This window comes from Macrotis lagotis, chromosome 5, assembly GCF_037893015.1.
Source record: "Macrotis lagotis isolate mMagLag1 chromosome 5, bilby.v1.9.chrom.fasta, whole genome shotgun sequence".
NCBI lineage: Eukaryota > Metazoa > Chordata > Mammalia > Peramelemorphia > Peramelidae > Macrotis > Macrotis lagotis.
In genome coordinates, this window is record NC_133662.1 from 3,098,230 (window position 1) to 3,121,585 (window position 23,356).

At 42.5% G+C, this 23,356-nt stretch overlaps 1 protein-coding gene and 1 non-coding gene across 4 annotated transcripts in view; one reads left to right on the forward strand and one right to left on the reverse strand.

Moving 5' to 3' along the window:
* The window catches only part of SCUBE3 (signal peptide, CUB domain and EGF like domain containing 3), a 54,215-nt gene extending 32,652 nt beyond the window's left edge, over window positions 1-21,563 (reverse strand). For all 3 annotated transcript variants that reach the window (XM_074236479.1, XM_074236478.1, XM_074236480.1), the window contains exon 1: window positions 21,417-21,563. In XM_074236479.1, the coding sequence (XP_074092580.1) occupies window positions 21,417-21,501 (85 nt within the window). In that variant the 5' untranslated portion in view covers window positions 21,502-21,563. The remainder of the gene's footprint in view (window positions 1-21,416) is intronic.
* On the forward strand, window positions 4,333-4,439 carry LOC141490385 (U6 spliceosomal RNA). Its single transcript, XR_012469211.1, has one exon. It is a non-coding gene; the product is annotated as a U6 spliceosomal RNA (small nuclear RNA).
* Window positions 21,564-23,356: the final 1,793 nt, after the last annotated feature.

Here is a 23,356-nt window from a genome sequence, read left to right on the forward strand (position 1 = left end):
CACTCCATCCACACTAAATCATGAGCTTCTTGAATGTAAGGATTGTGTCTTTTTCATGGGATTAATCTTTGTATCCCCATCTATTTCCATCACCAGGCTTGTACTGGTAGTAGGTACTCAGACAATCTCTCTCTCTCTCTCTCTCTCTCTGTATGTGTGTGTGTGTTTTTAAGTTACTTGCCCAAGGTCATGCAGTTAGGTAATTATTAAATATCTGAGGCCAGATTTTAACTCCTGACTCCAGGGCTGGTGTTCTATCCACTTTGCCATCTAGCTGCCCCTCAGACAACATCTCTTGAAGTGAATTGCACTACTCCTGTAGCCACTTGCTATAGATCACTCCACTTATAGTTGTAGGACCACTGATTTCAGATCTTACAGGAAAAAGATGTTATTCCCACACTCTTGTCAGATTTTCTTCATGTTTGAGTAGTCTGGACTAAATTTTCTTCTCTGGGAATCCCCTCTATATCTCCCTCTTCAGTAACCATTCCCCTCCCCCCCCAAGTGCTAAAACATTCTGGATAATTCCTAAGCTGTATTTAGTTCAGAAAGAGTAAGCAAGAGAAGAGGGAAGGAAGTCCAAATCAACCTCATTGGCTTTGGTGAAGGAGGGGGTTGTGGGGGATAGTGGGGAAGGGCAGGCACCCTGATCTGTCTCCAGAGAGTTCTAGGAGCCACCAAGCAAGCTAGAAGTGACAACTTCAGAGATTCTGTGGTTTTCCCAATCTGATTTCCATCCCTCAGCTCAGGCTCCAAAATGTAAATAAATCATTTGCCTAAGTAAGGGAAAGAGCTCCTGGGGGTGGCAATTTGTGGGTTCCTTCTTGAAAATTTACTTGATATTCAGTCAACCAGGCTCTCCAGTAAGAAGCCCTCCCTTATATTATAGTTGAAACTGAAAGTCATTCAGGCCCAGGGATCTCTTAAACACTCCATCAAGTGGGTGTCCCTATCCTAGCATCAATCAATCAGCAAACATTCATTAAACATCTATTCTGGGCCATACACTGAGCTAGATGCTAGAACTACAGACAAAAATGAAACAATCCTTGTCTTTAAAGTGTTTATATTCTATTAGGGGAAACAACACACACAGAAACATACACACATAAAACATATATGAAATAAACAAAATGTATTTTTTTTTCTTAGTGGAGGAGTGGGAAGGCACTTGTGGCTGGGAAGATCAAGAAAAGCCCTAAATAGGGGGTGGCTAGGTGGCGCAGTGGATAAAGCACTGGCCTTGGAGTCAGGAGGACACTTAATAATTACCTAGCTGTGTGGCCTTGGGCAAGCTACTTAACCCCATTTGCCTTGCCAAAAAAAAAAAAAAAAAAAGTCCTAAATAAGAGATGGGGCTTGAACTGAGCTTTGAGGGAAGTCAGAATTTCTTAGAAGTGAGGATGAGAAGAGGCTGTTTATTCCATACATGGGGGGCAGACAACCTGTGTAAAGGCATGGGGATAGGATATCTTCTGTTTAGAAACAGCAAAAAAATCAGGTAGACTAGAACTTAGTGTGTATGAAAAGTAGGAATGTATGATAAATCTGGAAAAAGTAGTCTGGATATAGGTTGTAAAGGTTTTATTAAATAAAGGATCTGTAATGATTCCAAGAGAAGAAATTCTTAACCTTATGATCTTTCTCCCTTTCTTTTCCTTCCTTCCTCCCTCCCTCCTTCCTCCTCTTTCTTTCTTGCTATATTTCAGTATAACTGATTTCTTTTGTAATTTTATGTATTTGATTTTATATATTTATAGACATTCTGAGAAGGGGTTCATAAGCTTCACCATCCATCCAATAGGATCCATGAAATGAGAGGTTAAACTCTACCTCCACACCTTCTAGAGACAATAGACTATCCAGATGTTCCCTTCTGGAGATAAGTTTGTTTTTTGGTTGCAGCCATTCCTTCTAAGGTATTGGATTGTCAAGGAGGATGGGACTCTAACATGTCTGCCCACCTTACCCTATGCCTAGCTTTCTTTATCACTTTGAATATCCATGAGTTTGGGGCTTTCACTAATGACTCCAAGGGAAAATATCTTTAAACTTCCTAGCCCCTCTCAACAGTTTTTTTTAATATCTGATGACTCCTCATTGTCTTTTCCAGTTATCTTCCTACTTCTGATTCACTGTCTCCCTTTAAAGACAGTCCTTAGCATTATAGGAAAGAGCAGACTATCTCTAGGCAAAAATTATAAAAATCTGGTGGTCTATGGAAGACACTTGGTGTTCTCATACTGCTATCCACCCAGGCCTGTTCTTGAACAATAGCCCTTGATCTGGACATTTCCCTTTCCTCTTTCAAAACTAAGTCATTCCATGCTCCAACCCTTCAGAGTCCTGTTTTCTACTACTTCTTTACATAAAAATTGGGGAGCCTCTTAAACTCTATCTTTAACACATATATATTTTCACAGAGTTCTTCTAGAAATACTTCTCCCTTAGATTTCAGATGGGGCAGCTAGATGGCACAGTGGGTGCCAGAAAGGGACCCAGGAATATTCATCTTCCCAAGTTCAAATCTGGTCTCAGACATCTATTATCTGTGTGACCCTGGGCATGTCACTTAACCCATTTGCCTCAGTTTCCTCATCTGTAAAATCAACTGTAAAAGATTTTTCCCTCTTCTCTTCTGGTTTTTGTATATATTTTTATATGCAATGTATACATGTATATATGGAGTTAAGTGGTTTGCCCAAGGCCACATAGCTAGCTAATTATTATGTATCTCAGGCCAGATTTGAACTGGCCCTGACTCCAGGGCCAGTGCTCTATCCACTGTGCCACCTAACTGCCCCCTATTTTTTTCTTTTTTTTTAGGATATTAATTTTAAAGAAAGATTCAACAATGAATATGATAGATACAGAGAAGCATGAGAAAACTCATATGCAAATATTGCACTGATGAAAACTGAAATAAGCAGGAGCAGGTAGACCATTCAATGAGAGTAATAAAGCAAATGAAAAGAAATCAGTGTTGTGAATTTATAATGACCCAGTTTAGAACCAAAAAGAAAAAAATATACTGGGAAAATGTCTCTCTCTTTTTTTAAAACAGATGGGAGACTATGGGTATAAACCATTTACATATAATATCAGACTTTTTTTATTATACTGGTTAGTTTCATTGGACTGTTTTTCTTTCCTCTTTTTTATTCTTTGTTATAAGGGATGGCTCTCTAGGAGAATAAAGGAAATGTAGATTAAAAAAAAAAGGATTTTATTTATTTTGAGTTTTACAATGTTTCCCCTATTCTTGCTTCCCTCCCCACCCCTCCGCAGAAGCAGTCTTTTAGTCTTTACATTGTTTCCATGGTATACATTGATCTAAGTGGAATGTGATGAGAGAGAAATCATATCCTTAAGGAAGAAAAATAAAGTATAAGAGATAGAAAAATTACATAATAAGATAATGTTTTTTTTTCCCTACATTGAAGGTAATAGTCTTTGGTCTTTGTTCAAACTCCACAATTTTTTCCTTGGATACAGATGTATTCTCCATCACAGATACCCCAAAATTGTCCCTGATTGTTGCACTGATGGAATAAGCAAGTCCATCAAGATTGATCATCATCCTCATGTTGCTGCTAGGATGTACAGTGTTTTTCTGGTTCTGCTCATCTCGCTCAGCATCAATTCATGCAAATTCTTCCATGCTTCCCTGAATTACCATCCCTCCTGTTTTCTAATAAAACAATAGTGTTCCATGACATACATATACCACAATCTGTTAAGCCATTCCCCAACTGAATGTCCTTCATTTTCGAAGAAGACTACAACATCAGGGAGGTGATACCATGACAAGCACATGAATTGGATATGAGTGAGGGGGTGCTGTGATAAGTCACCAACCTCACTTTCTTCTCCCAAGTCATCTGAGTCCAGTGGCCAGATATGAATCAGGATGACTGGAGGTGGCCCTGGATGCGAGGCAATCAAGAGTTAAGTGACTTGCCCATGATCATACAGCTAATAAGAGTTAAGTGACTGAGGCTGGATTCAAACTCCCCTCCTGACTCCAAGGGCAGTGCTCTATCCATTGTGCCACCTAGCTGTCCTTCTCAGAATATACAGTATATTTACCTATACACTCCTTGAGAAGAGAGACTGAATCTTTCTTTGTTTTCTCAGGGCTTGGCACAGGGTCTGAACAAGTTTGCTGACTGATGAATAGGGAGACAATTAGAATGATTAGGCTGTGTGTATGTGTGTGTATGTGTATGTGTGTGTAACTATGAAAACTGTGCTTCCCTGTAAACTATTTGGAAGTTAAAATGGACATTGGAACCTTATACATACATGTCTCTTAGAAGATCTTTCCTAGTGCTCGCATTGGCAGCACATATACTAAAATTGGAATGATACAGAGAAGATTAGCATGGCCCCTGTGCAAGGATGGCATACAAATTTGTGAAGCATTCCATAAAAAAATTAAAAAAATATAAAAAAGATCTTTCCATTAAATATGATTTTTATTTCACATAGACTGAGAAACTTATGAAGATTTGAAAAAGTTGGCTAGTCATCATGTTGGAGCACCAATGTTTCTATTTTTCTAATAAACTCAGAACCTTCTGCAGTCAAATTTATCCCCCTCATTCCTCTTTTTACTTATTTACAACTTCTTTTCACCATTAAAAAAAAAAAATTGATCTCTTTTTTAAGAGGCAGAATAGTGCAGTTGAGATTTGGGCTTTGAACCAGGTTCAAACCCCTCTTCTGACTCATGCTGGCCATGGAATTCAACTCCTGTGGCAGGGAAGGCACTGGCCTGGATTGACAGATGATGTTTCCTTATCTGGAAGTTCCTTACCAATATACCAACATACACAAGTTTAAATGGTAGACTCATACATACATACATATACTTGTACACACAGATATATGCAGATTTGTCACTGAACAACAAAAGCTTTCAAAGTACATGAGTTAGTACACCTCCTTCCCATCTCTGCAGATACAGGAAACTGCAGGGCTAGGCTAGGTAACACAGTATATTGTGTTTGATGAAATCTGCATTGGTTAGTTTTGATGAACTAGATTTTCTTCCCCCTACCTCTTTTTTTTTTTTTAAACAAGGGATGGCCCTCTGGCTATGAGAAGGGAGAGGGGTGTTTTTGGTAATGAAGGCAGTACAAAAACAAAAGATAGCAATGATTTTTAAATGGTGTGATTGAAATCAGATAGGGTTAGGAAATGGACTTCTGTGATTTCACTGGTGTAAAGTTACAAAGAATAGGACATGACTGAACAACAAAGTTCCAGTTCCTTCTTACTATTCCTCACATATGACATAATCTTCTGTGCCTGAAATGTTCCTTCCTCACCTTTACCTCTTAGGCACCATAGTTTCCTTCAAAGCTCAAGTTCAAATGCCCTCTTCTATATGAGACCTTGCCTGATTCTTCAGCTGGTGGTGCTTCTTTCCTCCCCCCCAAAAAAACTGTATATATTTTTATATACAATGTATACATGTATATATTTTATTTGTACTGTGTATACAGATTTTATATACTTTGTGTATATATATTTATACATATATATGTATATATATATATATATACATATATATATATGTCATCTCTCTGATAGATTAGAAATTCTTCAAGGTCAAGAATTGTTTTATTTTTGTCTTTGAATCACAAGCCCATTGCATAAAGTTGGTAGGTACCTACTGCTTAGTGACCGACTGACTGACTGTGGTGGTTGGTTTAGACTGAGCCTTGAATGATGGATCAGATTTGGTAAGAGAAGTGGGAAGACATAGAATATGGGAAACAAAGCTAATGGCAAAAGAAGCCTCTTGGTTTGAGGAAATGTTAACTACAAGGCTTATTGCCCCTTGCCTGGTCATCTGGAGGGGGTAGCTGGGAAACTACCTCTACCCAGAGGATTTTCCTTAGCACTGTGGCTAGGGATTAGAGGTCAAGTGATTCCTATTAGACCCTGACCCATAGCACCAGGCCCCTCTATCTCCACTAATTCTCAAAGTTTGTCCAAGTTCATATTCATTGTTTCCATGACACTATCTGTCCATCTCATCTTCTTTTGCCTTCAATCTCCCCCAAAGTCTTTTCTAATGAGTCCTGTCTTCTCATTATGTGACCAAAATATTTCAGTTTCAGTATTTGACCTTTTAGTGAATAGCCTAATTGAATTTTTTCAAGTCTTGAATGATTTTACTCTATTTACCACCTATAGGACTTGGAAGAAGTCTTCTCCAGGATACAATTAAATTTCTTAGTATACAAAAGTTCTCTTGAATATCCAACAAATTCCTCTTGCTGCCCCTGAAGCCCTTACCTCTTACTTCATCTATGACAGTATAGGTTGGCAACTGTACTATGGGGGAAAGACAAAGAAATTTGGTTTCTGTTGCTCCAGTTTCAGTCATGTCTGATTCTTTGTGAGTGGTTTGCCATTTCCTTCTCCAGATAATATTACATATGGGGAAACTGAGGCAGACAGGGTTAAATGACTTGCCCAGGGCCATACAACTATTACATGAGGCCAAATTTGAGCTCAGGTCTTCTTGACTCCAGGCCTGATACTGTACTACCACCTAACTGCCTAGAGGCATTTGTTTTTCTGCCACAATCAACATAGCTTTTGCTTCTGGTTAGTAACTATGACCAGAGTGAAAAGCACTCTCTCTCTTCCCCAACATAACATTGCATCCCTACACTAGAAGGAGATGAATAATCTTCTGCTTTATCTTTCTCAGGGCTTGTCCTATGCATAAATGGAATAGATAACTGTCTATTCAATGTGATTCAAAGGAAATTATAAGGCACCTATCTAATCTGAAAGTGCTTTCCTCTCCCATCTTGTCTGAAATCTTGTTCAGTTGTTTCAGTTGTGTTCAACTTTTCATGACCCCATTTGATTTTTCTTGACAAAGATACTGAAGTTTCCTTCTCCAACCCGTTTTACAGATGAGAAAATTGAGGAAAACAGGGTTAAATGATTTGCCCAAGTTCACATAGCTAGTGAGATTCTGAGACAAGATTTGAATTCAGAAAGATGAAACGTCTTGACTCCAGGGCCAGTGCTCTATCTACTGCTCCACCTCACACCTTAAGCATAGAAGGTTCTTAATAAATAATTATTGATTGATTGGTAAACTGAATCATGCTCTAAGGATAGTAAATGAGAGGGGCAGCTAGGTGGCACAGTGGATAGAGCACTGGCCTTGGAGTCAGTAGTACCTGAGTTCAAATCTGACCACAGACACTTAATAATTACCTAGCTGTGTGGCCTTGGGCAAGCGCCTTAACCCCATTGCCTTGAAAAATCTAAAAAAAAAATAAAAATAAAAAAAGATAGTAAATGAGAAAGGCTTACACCTGCACTTGAACTTACTTCTTAACTCGAATGACTAGTCCCAGGATGGGAGTTCAGGCATATGGCCTTCTAGTAGTAGAAATATTTTTTGGCAGAGGATCCTTCATTCCCATTCTCATCATGAAGGTGGAGTCTAGAAGGTTGGGCAGTAAAGAATGTAGAAGAAAAGTTCTCACAAGGTCCAGCTGGTGAACTAGATACACTATGTTCTATCAATTGAGCATCATTAGAATTCCCCAAATCATAACTGGAAAAAAACTAAATAAAACCATAAATCCAGAAATAACACTACATAAGTAAGAAGGTACCAGCTCCTCGATAAACTAGAAGCCCAGTCAGTAGAAGTAGGCATATGGAGGTTCTATAGCGTTCATCTCCCTGGGCTCACCTCACTTAACCCAAGTCCTGGTGATTGGTGACTCAGTTATTACCTGAGCCCAAGCTCTGCTGGATACAGAGGGGATCAAATAGAAGATGTTCTATCTACCCTCCAGACTTCTAGAAGAATGGAGGCAGCATCTTGTAGTGATGGATGTGATGTCAGTAGAACTGGGCTCTGATGTTAGTCTGCCATTTACTGGCCTTGCAACTTTGGCCAAGTCACTCTGGGCCTCAGTTTTCAACATCTACCAAGAGAAGTATTGGATTAAAGATGACCATTAATTAAAGTTCCTTTTAGCTCTAAAATGCTGTAAAGTTATGATTTTTTTTTTACAGACAATAAGAACCAAATTGACTTCAGTTGTTGTTCGATCTTGTCTGACTCTGTGTGACCCCCCCCCCCCCCCAATTTGGAGTTTTCTTGTCAAAGATATTAGAACGGTTTTCCATTTAACAGATGAGGAAGCTGAAACTGGGGCAAACAGGAGTAAATGACTGGCCTAGTGTCACATAGATAGTGAGTGTCTGAGGCTAGATTTGAACTCAGGAAGATTAGTCTTTCCTGACTCTAGGCCCAACACTCTATCCACTACACCACCTAGATGCCAATGAGAACAAAACAGTGATGTGATGACGTATGTTAGCATGTAGTGATTGCCCCAATGAGTTCCAGAAGAAAACTATAGAGGTGGTTAGAGAAGGGGAGAGAGTAGCAGAAAAGGTACTTATAAATGGGTACAACACACTTTTAAGAACTCTATTCTGTCTTTTTTTTTAGGTTGGTTTTTTTTTTTGCAAGGCAAATGGGGTTAAGTGGCTTGCCCAAGGCCATACAGTGTGTGTTACCGGATTTGAACCCAGGTCCTCCTGACTCCAGGGTGGGTGCTTTATCCACTACACCACCTATCGGCTCCCCCCCTTCTTTCTTAAATCTAGACCATCAATAAAATGATAAATCAAGTCCTAATCTCTTTGTTGAAATTTTAACAGTAGGCTCTCAAAAGCCAGTTCAAGCTGGCTGTAAGCAGGGGCAGTCCAATAAAGTCACTCCAGTGGTTCCTTATTGTTGCCAAGAATCAAATGCACATTCTTCTGTTTTGGCATTTAAAGTCATCTGATTACAACTTATCTTTTTAGACTTTTATTGCATATTACTCTGTTACTCCCTAAGTTCAAGTCAGCTGGGTAGTACAGAGGATAGAGTGCCAGACCTGAGTCAGGAAGGCTTTTCTTCCTGAGTTCATGTCTCACCTCAGACACTAGCTGTGTGACCCTTGGCAAGTCATTTAACCCTGTTTTTCTCAGTTTCCTTATCTGTAAAATGGGCAGGAGAAGAAAATGGCAAAGCACTCCTGTGTCTTTGCCAAGGAAACCCCAAATGGGGTTGTGAAGCATCTAATATGACCAAAATGACTAAACAACAATGAATGCATCATTATGCCTTGTGCTAGGAACTATGGTACAAATTCAAGAGAGTGAATTCTAAATTTCAAGGAATTTCCTTCCTATTGAGGGAATAGAATGTATTTGTAGATATGTAGTATCCACACAAAATAAAAATAAAGTAATAGGGGACAGAGGGGAATAACATGGGGAATCAGAAAAGGCTTCTTGAAAGAAGTGCTATTTTGATGAGTTCTTTAAGGAGCTTTCTAAGGGGCCATAGGAGGCAGTGGGGCACAGGGAAGGTCAGTTTTTTTGACATGCAGGTATAAGGTGCTACCTTGTGGGAAGACTGACCTGAGTGAAGTTCTACAGTGAGTTGCCCAGGCCAGCATGAGGGCACTGAATGCTTCGAACTGTTTTATGGTGGGTAATACAAGGGGTTGAAGATGACAGAAAGCCAGAGATAGGAGAGCATCAAAAACCTTCATATCATAATTTTGCCTGCTTAACAAATATGCAATGCAAATTAAAGGATTCATCCAGGTCCATGATTAATGGAAAAAACATAAGTTGCAGGTAAGGCAGACACCCCTAGGTGGAGCCCACCCCCCACATCTTCCGAGACTTGGACAGTCAGGGATTGGAAAGTTAGGGAACTTGAATGTTCTTGTGCTAGTGACTAAGTGGGTCAGAATAGTAGTTTTGTAATAAAGTAGTAATAAAAGATTGGAATCCTTTAAGTCTTATCACCTTTTTGTCCTCCAGTATAAGAATCCACTGCTGTAGTCAGGCTACTCATCTCAGTCAGTCAACAAAAGGTTATTAAGTGCCTATCTACACAACAGTCATGTCTTGCACACTTTGTACTATGGCAACACCTTCCTCCTTCCACCATTCTACAGCCTCCTCCTCATCCTTCATTAACAAATATTTAGAGTTAGCAAAGTATGTTTAAAAAGTCCTTTCTTCACAACAATTCTGTGAAGTAGAAAATGCAATGCTGGGGCAGCCAGGTGTCAACCTCTGAATCAGGAAAACCTGAATTCAAATCCAGTTTCAGATATTTGTTAGCTATATGATCTTGGGAAAGACATTTAACCCTGTCTGCTTCAATTTTCTCATCTGTAAAATAAACTGAAGAAGGAAACAGCAGACCAACCTGGTATTTTTGCCAATAAAACCCCAAATTGGTTTAGGAAGAATTGGACATGACTGAAAACAACTGAATAACAGAAAATGCAGGATTACTCTTATTAATAAACTGAGGCTTAGAGATTTCCTCGGGGTCATCTAAATTTCTCAGTCAGTATTTGGGCCCTTCAAAGCCACATTTTCTATTTCCCAGATATACCATCCTATCTCTCCAGATTTGGCTCAAGTCCTCTCTCCTCTATAAGTCTTCCCAACATTCTGGCCACCTTTGGCTTCTCTGCTTCTCAGAACTCCTTTAGGGCTTACTTGGCTTCCTTTAATTATTGAATGCTATGTGTCATTTCTCATATTGTTGCTGTCTTAAATTGTGAATTTATTTATGTGTTTGTCCTATTTACCACACCAGTTCCTCAAGGGTAGACAGAGTTTTATGATTCTTTATAGTCTTTATACACCTGGCTCAGCTCTTTGACTGGTCCCTTTCTCTGCCCTCCTTCCTTAACTCCCTACCTTATATTCTACTTATTTAGTACCCATCATATTCTCCCCAATAGAGTATAAGCTTCTTGAGGGCAGAAAATTTCTCTCTCTTTTTTTTTTCACAGCACTTTGCAAACATTAAGTACTTTAATAAATAAATAATTTTTGAGTAGCCTAGAAAGTACTCAATAAATACTACTCTATGAAAGGGGATGAGATGTCCATGGCATTAAACTGATGAAAAGTTAGCTTTTCTCCATATTTTTCTCATTACTTAGAAAAATCATCCAATCAACTGAACCCATTGCTCTGGAGGAGGAAGTAAGGCTGGTGACTTGGCACAGCACCTTCTCATTCAAATTCAATTCTTGTGCTTGTCACGTCATCACTTCCCTGATGTCAAGGTCTTCTTCAAGAAGGAAGGACAAACTATTATTATACTATTCCCTTGAAGGGACATGTCAGTCAATTGCTTTGACTTCCCACTTTGAAACATTCTTCTTTGCCCAATGTTCCCATATATATGTAATCTTCCCCTAAGGTGCAAACTCCTTGAGGTTAGAGATTGTCTGGCTTAAATTTGCATCTGCAGCACTTAGCATGATGTCTAGTACAGAATAAGTACTTAATTAAAAAAAAAATTCATTGATTCAGTCATTGTTATTTTGTCTTTGCACCTTCCTTAGGGGAAGGAAAAATTTAAGAAAATTATTCCCATTTGGACTCCTGAAATCTGAGGCTCTTAGAAGAGGTAGAGAGAAAGTCATCATGTGCGCACGCTTGTGCGCTAAAAGGGAAACCCTGGGCTTTGAAAGTTAGTTATAAAGGACCCAAAGTCATTTCATCTAACTTCCCATCCAATGCAAGCTTCCTCTTCCCAGTACCCATAACAGGTACTGCCTCAATCCCACAAAAGAACCAATCCCTTTTCCTTACTCAGAATTATGCCACTCCCAATGCTGCTTCCCCATAGGAAAGTTACATCAAGTAGAAAACCAAAAGCCCAATCAGATTGAGTTAGGACTGTTGTGTAGAATTCTGGGTGTCATGTTTTAGGAAGGATACTCATAAACTGAGGAGAACAACCAGGATTGTGAAGGGTCTGGAGTTGTTATTGTATGACGCATGGTTGAAGGAACTGGAGATATTTAGCCTGAACAAGTAAGGTCAGCTGCCTTTGGAATAAGAGTAGACTCCGGAGTTAGAGAATAGGGGTTCAAGTTACACCCCTAATGTTTATCTTCTGTGACCTTAGGCATACAAGTGAACTTCCTTGTGCCTCAGTTTCCCCATCTGTAAAATGTCAAGTTTGGACTAGCTGATCTCTGAGGTCCTTTCTAACTTTAGATCCATAACCCTATGATAACCTGAAGGAGTATCATGTGAAATAGATATTGGACTGATTCTACTTGAATTAAGAGGCAGAATTCAGAGCAATAGGTGAATTATGAAGTGACAAAATGTGCTTTGGTATAAGAAAAAGTCTTCCTGACAATTAGAAATTCTCCAGAGTGAAAAAGACTACCTTGGTTGATGATGAGTTTCCCTCATTGGAGATTTTAAGGCAAAAGCTTGTTGGATATTTTGCAGAGGGTATTTAATTAGATGACTACTAAATTTCCTTCCAAACACAAGGTTCTATGATTCTCCAATTCATTCAGACTCATTATTATCCAAGACCTATCAACCCAAGCCCTTTTCAGGCCTTTAGAAGTCTTTGAATGAATGTGCAGATGCTCTTGTATTCACATATAGCTATCCTGACTATATCCCAAAAAATCCCCCAGGAAAATGGGGCAATGGAAGCAACCTAATCTAATTTATTGGGTGAATGGAATTGATCCCAAACTGTTTTCCTTAGACCATATTCCCAGGATATCACTGGATTTAGTGAGCTAGTTCCATGAGGCTACTATCTGGGGGATTGCCCCAGGTATAGGGCCCAGGAGTAGGGGTGGAGAGTGGGGGAAGACTAGAGTAGAAGCAAAAGAGAATTTCAAAAATAACATCTTCCCCCAACTTACCCCCCCAAGCCTCCTTTCCCTCCACACAGGGGAAATAATTTCCCTTCCAAAAAAAAAATAAAAGATCCTCTCACATTTGACATGTTAATAGACCTATATAGCATTAGATAATAATCATCTGTTTATTGCACCTGATAGATTTCAACCATAGTATAGTTGAAAAAACACTGCATGAAAAAGAAAATAGAGATTCTACTTCTTAGCTATCTGACCTTAGGGAAGTCACTCCCCACTCTAGCCCTCCCTTTCCTCATCAGGAAAATGGTGATAGTAATTGCCACACAACTTACCACAATAGCATTATGAAGAAATCGCTTTGTAAACCTTAAAACTCTATAGAAATTTGTTATTATTGCTACTTTAAGTCTGTGTGTTAGGCAGGGAAAACAACTTTTTTAGTCATGATTTTAGATTCATCTGCAGAGGTTCACATTATCCTCGGAATCGATTTGCATTGTATTGAATTGAAATGAACTAAATTGCAATGTGCTGCAAATATATGTTCAGAGGAAACTGAACAATGGGCATGGCATCAAAAAATAAATATCATAATATTTCCTCTATGTGTGTATGTAGGAAGTGGGGAGCAAGAGAGATGGCTGGCAAAAGAGGGGTAAGTTAGAGTATGGGGAAAAGCAAGGAGTTTGCCATGGGGATGGACTGGAGTGACTGGAAGCCTGGGCATTCTGACTATGGGCAGGTGCCTTCTACCCTTGGCTTCCCTCTGCTGGGGCCAGGCAGCTGGTTAGAAACAAAAACAAACACCAGAGATGCAGGTTCCTGCTGTTAACAGCTTCAAACCACTGGAGGAAAACTCCAAATAAATATAATTAGAAACTTGTTAAAACGTCCTCTTTGTAAACCTATTCCCCAGGGACCCTTGGACTCCCCCTCTCCCTAACCCCAATGCACATAAACTGCCAGCCCACCCCCATCCCCAGATCTTACTATCCAATTTCTCTAGGCAGGTTGTTTTTTCACATGGGATGCCCACTATGCCAGCTTCCCCTCTCCAGTTCTTTCCTCTAAAGGTCAATAGAGACCAAAGAATTCTCAAGTTTGGGTATCCTGAAGGTCAATCCTTGTGCCCAAAGCCCCCAGAGTCATGTCCCTATGGCCCTGGCTATAGCCACAGGGAAGACTTCAGGTTTAAAGTGAAGGTACCAGGGGCTTGTTTGTGGAGCAAGTAAGGTCAATTCAGTACAGAAGTATTAACTGTATATTGGGTATAGAACAATATGTTAGGAGTTGGAGTAAGTAGATTCTCCTCTCATGAAGCTTATAGTCTAGTAGGAGATAATGGGCTCTGGTGAGATGTATGATACACAATGTTACATGATAAGTACATTGTTCAGTACAAAGTGTTGCATGAAGTCCAGGAAGGTGTATGGGGAGCTAGAGGGGAGGGGATGGTGTGAGGGTAGAGGTGACAAGAAGGATCAAAGAAAGCTTCCTGAAGGAAGTAACATTTGAGTTACAGGTATTCATCAGAAGAGGGGAGAAAGAAAACATTTTAGGCAAAGAAAATAATATGAAGGAAGGCACAAAGGCAGCAGGAAATCTAGGGGGGGGCAGAAGATAATCCAGTTTAGCTAGAGTTTGGTGTGTAGAAGAAAATAATCTGAAAAATCACTAGGAAGGCACAATAGTGTCAGGTTGTTCTTGAGTGCCAAGCAAAAAGTCAGCGGCCTTACAAAAAGGAAAACAGCAGGGAGGGAGGAGAATGGAAAGGTAATACTGACATAATACTACTTAAAGGTTTGGCCTAAGGCTCAGTATGGGCTCTGGACTCAGGGATCCAGAAGTCAGAGCCAGAACACCTCCTCAAATCATCCATGTGGAGGAACCCAGTTCTGAATCCTGTTCCAAACCCACAAGAAAGAAAGAAAAAGAAAAGATGGAAGGAAAAGACAAGAAAAATGTTTTAAAGAGGCTGTTTTCAAAGGTAAACTGTGGGGTTAGGAAATAATGAGTGTTAATAGGTACCTGGGAGGGAGAAAGACCCAGGGTGAAGAGGGGGCATATACAAGTGAGTCAGAAATAAGTAAGAAGTACAATCAAATCCAAAGAAAATTCAGGTAGGATTCCCAATTTCTGCAGAGAGAGAGAGAGGGAGGGAAGGAGGAATGAAGGGAAGAAGAAAGAGAAAAGGAGGGAGAAAGGGAGAGAATTAGAGAGAATATGTATATTTGTGTTTATGTGTGAATGTATATATATATATATATATATATATATATATATATATATAACGATAGGGAAGCCTTCCCTTTCACACAGAAGCAAGAAAGATTTAGACTAGAAAAGAACTTTCAGACCCTACTTTGGATTTCCCCAAATCAAACTTCCTTCAGCAGCAGTCCTGAATGTCATCTGGCTAGCCAGTTAAGGGGGAGGGAGATCAGCTAGTTTGGCCTTCAAGGCTCTACTTTGCCTATACCCACTGTTTCCCCTCATCAGAACTTGAGCTCCTTGAAAATAGAAACTGTTTCCTCAGGGTTTAGCAGTGTCTGACACATAGGAAATATATAATATATGATATCCATCTGTCCATTTCTCCTTTCTCCCCACATCTCTACAGTGTTAGCCTGAGGTTTCTGATGATGCTCCATTTCTCCTCCAGTTCTTTTTTTTGTTTGTTTGTTTGTTTTTAGTTTTTGCTAGGCAATGGGGTTAAGTGGCTTGCCCAAGGCCACACAGCCAGGTAATTATTAAGTGTCTGAGGCCAGATTTGAACTCAGGTACTCCTGACTCCAGGGCTGGTGCTCTATCCATTGTGCCACCTAGCCGCCCCTCTCCTCCAGTTCTAAGAAGTTATTAGTTGTTTTTTTTTCTTCTTTCAGATTCCAAAGCATATGAATTTTTGATGAGAGAATTCTTGAGAGGAATGTGGTAGAGTGGAAAGAATGACAGATCAAGAGAACTGGGCTTAGGGTCCTGGCTCTTACTGGTTATAAGACCTTAGGCAATCTCTCTAGGCCTCAGTTTCCATATCTGTAAAATGGACACAATAATACTTGTGCTACTCACCTTCAAGGTTGTGAGGAAAATGATTTGAAAATTTTAAAACACCACATAAATGTGAGTCATTCTTGTCAATATGGTTGTTGTTATTGTCATTACAGACACAGTTTTAGGTCTCTTGGAGGTATCAGCAGCCTCATGGCTGCACAAGAACTCTGAATTTTAAAGATCTTTCTTATAAGTTTTTTTTTTAGGTTTTTTTGCAAGGCAAATGGGGTGAAGTAGCTTGCCCAAGGCCACACAGCTAGGTAATTATTAAGTGTCTGAGACCAGATTTGAACCCAGGTACTCCTGACTCCAAGGCCAGTGCTTTATCCACTACGCCACCTAGCCGCCCCTCTTATAAGTTTTGTGTTGATGTACTAAGGGAGAGGGGGAAAGAAGGACTTGGAAAAAGAGAAACACACCCCAATAACACAGGGCTAGGGGTGAGGATCAGGTAGGTTATCCAACACCTTCTTCAATGGGCTCCAAACTATATCCTCCTTCCCTTTTAGTTTTTAGCCCATGGCACTGAAGCTAACCATTCTACTCCTTGCTTCTTCAGATGAAACAAAACAAATACTGCTTTACTTCCTTTTTCTTCCCCCCCCCAACACTTTGAACACACACGCACACGCACGTTCACACACACACAGGTCCCAACGGGCACACACCTCACATTCTCAACCTTACAAACATGGTTCTCTCTTTTTTACAACAGGTCTCAGCTGGGTTCGCAACCAAAATTGGTTCTTACGTGCTAGTCCCTATAAGCTTCGAAAACAACCCTTGTTTGTGGCTTGCTGATAACTTTCTTTCTCTACCTTTAGAGTATTTTGATTTTGAGGCCTCTGCTGAGAAAAGTCAGATCTCCAGGTAGGTCCTCCTTGCTTTTATTCAACGATGCAGGTGGGGAGAGGGGCAGGAAAAAACTGACTCTTCCTGGACCATCCTAGATTTATCTCACCCCCCCCCAGTACCCCCCACCCCAGCATCATACACTCCCCAGGGATTATCCAGGCAGGATCAGAGACTCAAGGGAACTGGTCAAGAATTTCCAAAAAGTTTTCTCCTTCAAGCCCTTGTCTTGAGTGGAGAGGTGTCTTTTTAAAAATATTCTCTTCGTGCCTCAAATTCTTTCCCATCCCTTAAACACATGAGAACTTACAAGAAGGCATCCCTGTCCGTGTGGAGAGTTCCTGAGCAGTCATAAGCCTGGCAATGTCCCTAGGAGGCCCAGACTTGGGAGCTGCTAGTGTGTGTGGATCAAGAAATCATAGGGTCTGGAGTCAGAAAAGGAAATGGCTCCCCTGGCCCAACTGGATGGGAGTGGGGGGAGGGGAAGAAAAAAATGGACCATCAGCAAGCTCCAAGCCACAACTGGATATGGGAAAGAGAGGTCATTTGGAGAACAGTGGGACAGAGTAAGAAGGGCCTAACAGAGTGTCTGACACTTAGATGCTTCATGCTGGTTGAACTGAAATTCAATTGAATCTTGATCTTAGAGGCCTAATTTTTTTCCCTTAACAAGGCTGACCTGCAGATGGCACTCAGGAAAAAAAAATGAGATTTTGGTAAATTCCGAGTCTAGAGTTTGGGGACCCCAACAACCTCCATGCCCATAGATTGGGCTTCAGGAACATTTCATAATGGGTGCTTCCCTTCTTCCATCCTAGGCCCACTGGGGCATAAACACTTAGAAACCAGCTGTCCACGGGGCCACCGTTACTTACTGACATAGTTATGGTTCTCATTTCATATTTCGGAGGGAGGGGCGGGAGGAACAGTCCCCTCACTGTAAGGCCCAGCCACAGGAGCTGAGGGAAGCAGGGAGGAGAGGAAACAGCCACATTAAAGAGGGTGAGAGGGGTGGGGGAGAGAAAGAGACACACATATATCCCCAGACAGAGACTGGAGAGACACCCAGAGAGACACCTAGAGACAGAGAGACACTGTTTGAACGCTTCTTCCAAAAAGTGACCTCTTTCAAAGTTTCCAAGACTTCTCATTTTAAAGTGTTAAATACCTTTATCAAAAGCCTATCGATAATAAGGAGAAAAAACAACAAGGTAAACTCTAATCCTGTGGAACCAGAGCTGGCAGCGTCAGGGGAGGAGCTTTCTCAGGAGGCCAGAAGACCTTTTCATGCAGCTGTAACCTGAGCTCTGCAGAAGGATTATGTCTTTTTAGCTGCCCCCCCCCAAGCAAATTAATGCTTTTAAGTTAACAATTATCTCAGTTATTCAGTCAGCCTACTTAAAATACATACACATACACTTGAAAACACTCAAAACCACATACTCAACATGAACTCACATTTGCACTCACTCTCCTGCATCCACTCTGTGGCCATTCACTTGTTCACATACATTCACATGTCTTGCACCTAGTTGCACTCCCACAACATATAGTCATATTCACTTTAATACACCAAAACACACCAACAATTAATAGCATTCACAGAATGGTAGGGATGGAAGGGGCCTTAGAGATCATTCAGTCTGTCTCTTTGGAGATGGGAAAACAAAGAATGGGAGTGACAGTCAGAACTAGAACCCAATTCTTTTGACTAGAGTCTGCTGCTCTTTCATAAAAATAAACAAATAAACTTTATGCACCTAAATACTCATAATTACAAACTCTACTGTAAATCCGACATACCTTATCTTGAACTCTACCAACCTTCTGATTCCTTTCTTCCCCTTTTCAGTGCACAAACCCCCACCCTCCTTCTTTAGCCCTAGGTTTCCCAGTGTTTTCAACAGCAGAGCTGAAAGAGCTGAAAAAAGGAAAGGAATGACAAACTAATTTAGACTAAAGTGTTAGGGACATAATATGCTACTCCTCCCAGGGGGTATTTGCATCCTAAAAGAGGATCAAGAATAGGACAATGCTTAACCCAAAGGGATAAGACTCTAATAATAGAATTTCAGGCACTAGTGGCACCTCAGTGGGGGAGATAATTTTGAACAAGGGGAACTTCTCAGTGGCCCCCCCAAAAATCATACTACACAGATTGATTCTCTCAGCCTGTTGGTTTTAATCAGCTCTGTTCTCCTGCAAGTATCTGTCCTGCAGAGATAAAGACTAGAGCCTCCCCAGCCACCTGTACCCCCAAGCTCAGAAAACTTAATATTAAATACATCTGTGCAAGCTGAACCCAGTTCTGAGAGCTTCCTGTCCAAGGTAGTTAAAATTGAGGGGCTGTCAAAGGCAACTGAAGGACTACTCACTAATGCCAAACCCATTTCCACTCCCACTTCACTAGCTCCAGGGTCCTAGACTCAAAGATCAGAGACAAAGTAGAAGCTACAGGAATCCCAAACTCCTTCAGGATAAGTATCAGCAGCTGAGATATGTGAGAGATAAATCACCCAGCGTCCTGGAGATGAAAACTACCTGTGAAACTGTTCCTCTCTGAGTACAAAATAATATAATATAATGTTTGGAACCTCCAAAGCATCATTGGTGCTCAGTTTAAGATTTGCTGAATGAATGAATGAATGAAATCTTTTAAGGGGTATGGGGATGGAGAGAGGTGAGGGATTGAATACTTCCAACCCTGGAGATCTGGGGAAACTCCCAGGGCCTTTGGTGACACCTGCCTCATCCAGTGGTTTCCATCTGGACCATCTGTCAATGTAAACCCCGAGGATATGCTGCACCCCACTCATTCTATTTCCCCTTCGACCCCCCAGGCATTGGTCCACATCAGACACTGGCTCCAACTTGAAAGAGGTCCTTATCTTGTCTCTAGATTATTGCATGAAATCTGTTCCTTCCTTCAGACTAAACTCCCCTGCTAATTCCATGTTATGAGTAAGTCAGCACGCACTACAAAAGCCAGCTTTGTTTATGAAAACGCAAGCAGATCCATAGTGGGGAGAGGGGTTGCTCCCAAGCTGGGAGACAGCCATGGTACTGGCTGTGGTAGCTGCCAAGGAGCAAGACTTGGGGAGCAAGGATTTGAGAAAAGGTGGTTGGGAGTGAGGATGGGGTGTGAATGGTGGTGGTGGGAGGGGAGTGCTGGTAATTTGACAGCTGCAGATATTCAGGGAGGGGGTTGCTCTTTTATGAATGGGCAGTATTTTGTGAAACTAGTTGGGGGAGGAGGGTAAAGAGTTGAGCTGAATGTTCTAACCTTTTCTGTTCAGTTTGGTGGGAGTTTATCCTTTTCAATAAATGTACTCCATCTTCTACTTAAGAGACTCTTTCTCCTCACCTTAATTTCTTTCCCTTCCCCCATTCATATCCATAACACACATCAGATTCAGGTTAAGATTGAAGTTACTCAGGGCTCAGACCCTCCCAGACACCCAGGCTTCCCTAACTTTCAAGTTCAACTTTCCCCTTTCACCTTCCCCGGGCTGCTCCAGCCAGGCTCCAGAGTAGTTAGGTAGAGTTACCACTCCAGTTCAAACCCTTGCCTGGAGGTGTTTTCTTTTTTTCTCCAACTTCAACCCCCTACCCCACCCCCCTCACACCCAGAAGGACAGGGAGATGGGGGAGGGGAGGGATGTCTTGGGAAGAACTGTCCTCAGGCCAGAGCGGCTGCTCCACTAAAGAAGCAGCTCAGCCTGGAGAGTTGAAAAAGGATAAGCAAGGGGGCTCCAGGTTTGGAGGCTGGAGGCCCTTTTTGCCCCTCTGTCTCTAATTCCTAGAGGGATCTGTCAGAGCTCCCAAGACTGGAATTTTACTTTGTTATTTTAATGAAATTCTGACCTGGATTTAAATGGAATTGGAAACCCGAGGCCTTAATAAATAAATATTATGATAAGAAATGAAAGCCATACAAGACGAAAGAGATTTCCCCTCAAAAGAGACAGAAACTCAACATTCTTCTTGGAGCCGGCATCACAAAGATTTTTCTTCTCCTTTTCAGCCCCTCAGTCCGGGTTGAGGGACTGGCTGATTTTTCCCATAAAGTCTCCTATTGTTCTTTTAACACTTTTCAGCTGATAAGACAGCAGCCTCGAAAAGCTGTCTAACAGCCCGTGCATGGGGTGGGGGTGGGGGGGGATATAGTATGGCTGAAAAGTTTGATTTTTCTTAGATTGAGGATGTTTAGGAAAGCAGGCAACAACTCTGACTCTTTCTCTTTCTTTCTCTCCTTCTCCCTCCTCTCTCTGTTTTACTCTCTCTTCCCTTTTCTACTTCTCCCTCTCAAATTCTTGGAAGCCGCTACAACTCATTAAGCAGAAGAATGGACCTAGTGAAACCCCTCAAGGGTCGTCTTCCAGTACCCCAAACCTAAGATTCAATGTAGCTCCCTCTCCTTTACAAACTCCACTGTGCCGACTTCCTACATCAAGTTTCCCCCCTTTGGGGATAGTGCCACATGAAGGCACGTGTAAGCTCCCCCACCCAGTCCACTGATCAGAGTAAACTGAGGTCTCCAGTCTGACAGCAGCAGCTCCCACACAACACACCTGCCCAGCACATCCGACAGTGCTCTTCCCTGGTCTCTCGCTCCTCCCCACGGAGCCCATCCTCCAGCCCCCAGGAAAGTTGCTGTCTCCAGCCCCAGGACTCTCCGAGACCAAGGGCAGGGAAGCCAGCCCCGCCACCCTGGCTCGTGTTCTGGGCGCCTCGGCCCAGAGGATGGGGGAAATGGGGCCAGACAGAGCGTCCTCTTACCTTGGCTGGGTTTACTTTGCTGAGAGGCGCGGGCGAGGACCAGGACGAGGAGCAGGCAGAGTCCAGAGACGCTCCCCTTCCCCATGGCCCGAGTCTGCAGGCGGGGAGGGCAGGGGAGAGCAGGCAGGGTCTCCGAGACCTCTGGGAGGACGGAAACCAGCCTGGCTCCCGCACAGGGCTAGGGGCCGGCAGGGGAGGGCGAGGGGAGGGGGAGGGGAGGGAAAGGGAGGGCGGGGGGCGCGAGGGCAGGGGCTCGAGGGTGTGCGTGAGTGTGTGCGCGAGCGCGTGCGTGAGTGTGTGTGTGCGAGTGTGAGTGTGTGGCGGGTCTGGCTGTCTGCGGGGATGCGGGCGGCAGCGGCCGCTCCGCTGGAAGCTCCTGATGCTGCTGGGGTCCCCGGGAAGGAGGCTGCAGGCAGGGCGAGGGGCGCCCGGAGCTGCCGACGGAAGGGGGAACTGCAGCCCGCCCTGGCTGGGGCCGGAGCTGCGGCTGGGGCTGCGGCTGGGGCTGGGGCTGGGGCTCGCGGCGGCGGCGGCTCCTTTTTATAATCCCACCCAAGCCCCAGTTTCGCCCAGCGAGCAGCAGCCCGAGTGCAGAGCCTGAGCGAGGGACCTGAGAAAGGGGAGGGGAAAGGCAGAGACAAGAAACACGCCCTTCTGCCTCTCTTTCTTCCTCGCTCGCTCCTTCTCTGCCTTTCTGGGAACCTCTCTGCCCCTGCCTTTCTTTGCTTCGTCTACTTCTCCTTCGTCCCACGCTTCGCCCTCGGCTTCCACTCTTTCCTCTCCTCCTCCTTTTCCTCCTTTCTTCTCCGTCTCCTCTTTTCCCCCCTTCTCTACCTCCTCCTCCTCCTCCTCCCCCCCCCCCCTTTTTTCTTCTTTTTCTTTCAAATGGGGCCTTGGCTCGGTAGTTGTTCCCCTGCCCGGGCTCCCTCGGCCCCCTCCCCAGTCTGCTCTGCCTCTGCCTGCAGGAATTTACAATCCACCGCTGGGGGAGCGGGCCCAGTCTCCATGGAGACGGCTTCCCCGGGAGCAGGGAGGTCAGGCAAGAGACCATGTACAATCAATGGATCAATGCAAACTCCGCTCAGCTCCAGACCAAACAGTGCTGGGGCTCTCGCTCTCCTCCTCTCCTGGCCCTCCAAAGAGGGGGAGATCTTACAGTTCATGAAACCAGACCAGAGGCTTACGTACTTAGGTTTGCAGGGAGAGACATCTGCACCCAAAATGGACAGGTTGCATGCACGCACAAAGACACAACAAGATAGGCATTTGTATTTGCGGAGGCAGGTATATGTGCAGATTCACAAAGATGCACACGTCGTGTACATGCATATCTGAAGAATAGCAACAGTACTAAAAAGAATAACTCACATTCATAAGTCACATTAAGGTTTACAAACAGTCCAAGGCAATACCTAGGTATTTCTGAAACTTCATTTCCAATACCTAGTTTTCACTCATAGGGCTGGGTCCACTTATAAACTGAGTCATTGATGCAGGTGAGGAGAAAACCTTCCACACTTTTAAAAATCATCAGCCCTCCCTAATTATTTTTAAAGTCCATGACCATGGCCACACTTGCCAAACTTTCAGCATAGACTAACATATAAATATTACAAACAGCTATATAAATGTTTTGTTGCAGTTATTATGGGCAGACTCACGTATTCATACTAATATAAATGCTCTCCCAAAGTGAAAATAATCATTTGCATATGATCTTCTGCACACTTCTTCCCTAAACTGACTTCACTGCCCAGTTCTAGACAGAAAGAACTTCCTCTACTCTTCACCTTTTCCTTTATTAATTGCTGAGGGTTTAGGAATGGTGGTGGTGGATTTTTTAAAAAAGGGCCAAAGTTTGCAATAAATAGCTACCTCTTTGATTCAGCCATCCTTCTGACCTAATCTATCTCTTCTGTCTTCTCTCCCTCTAACTTAAA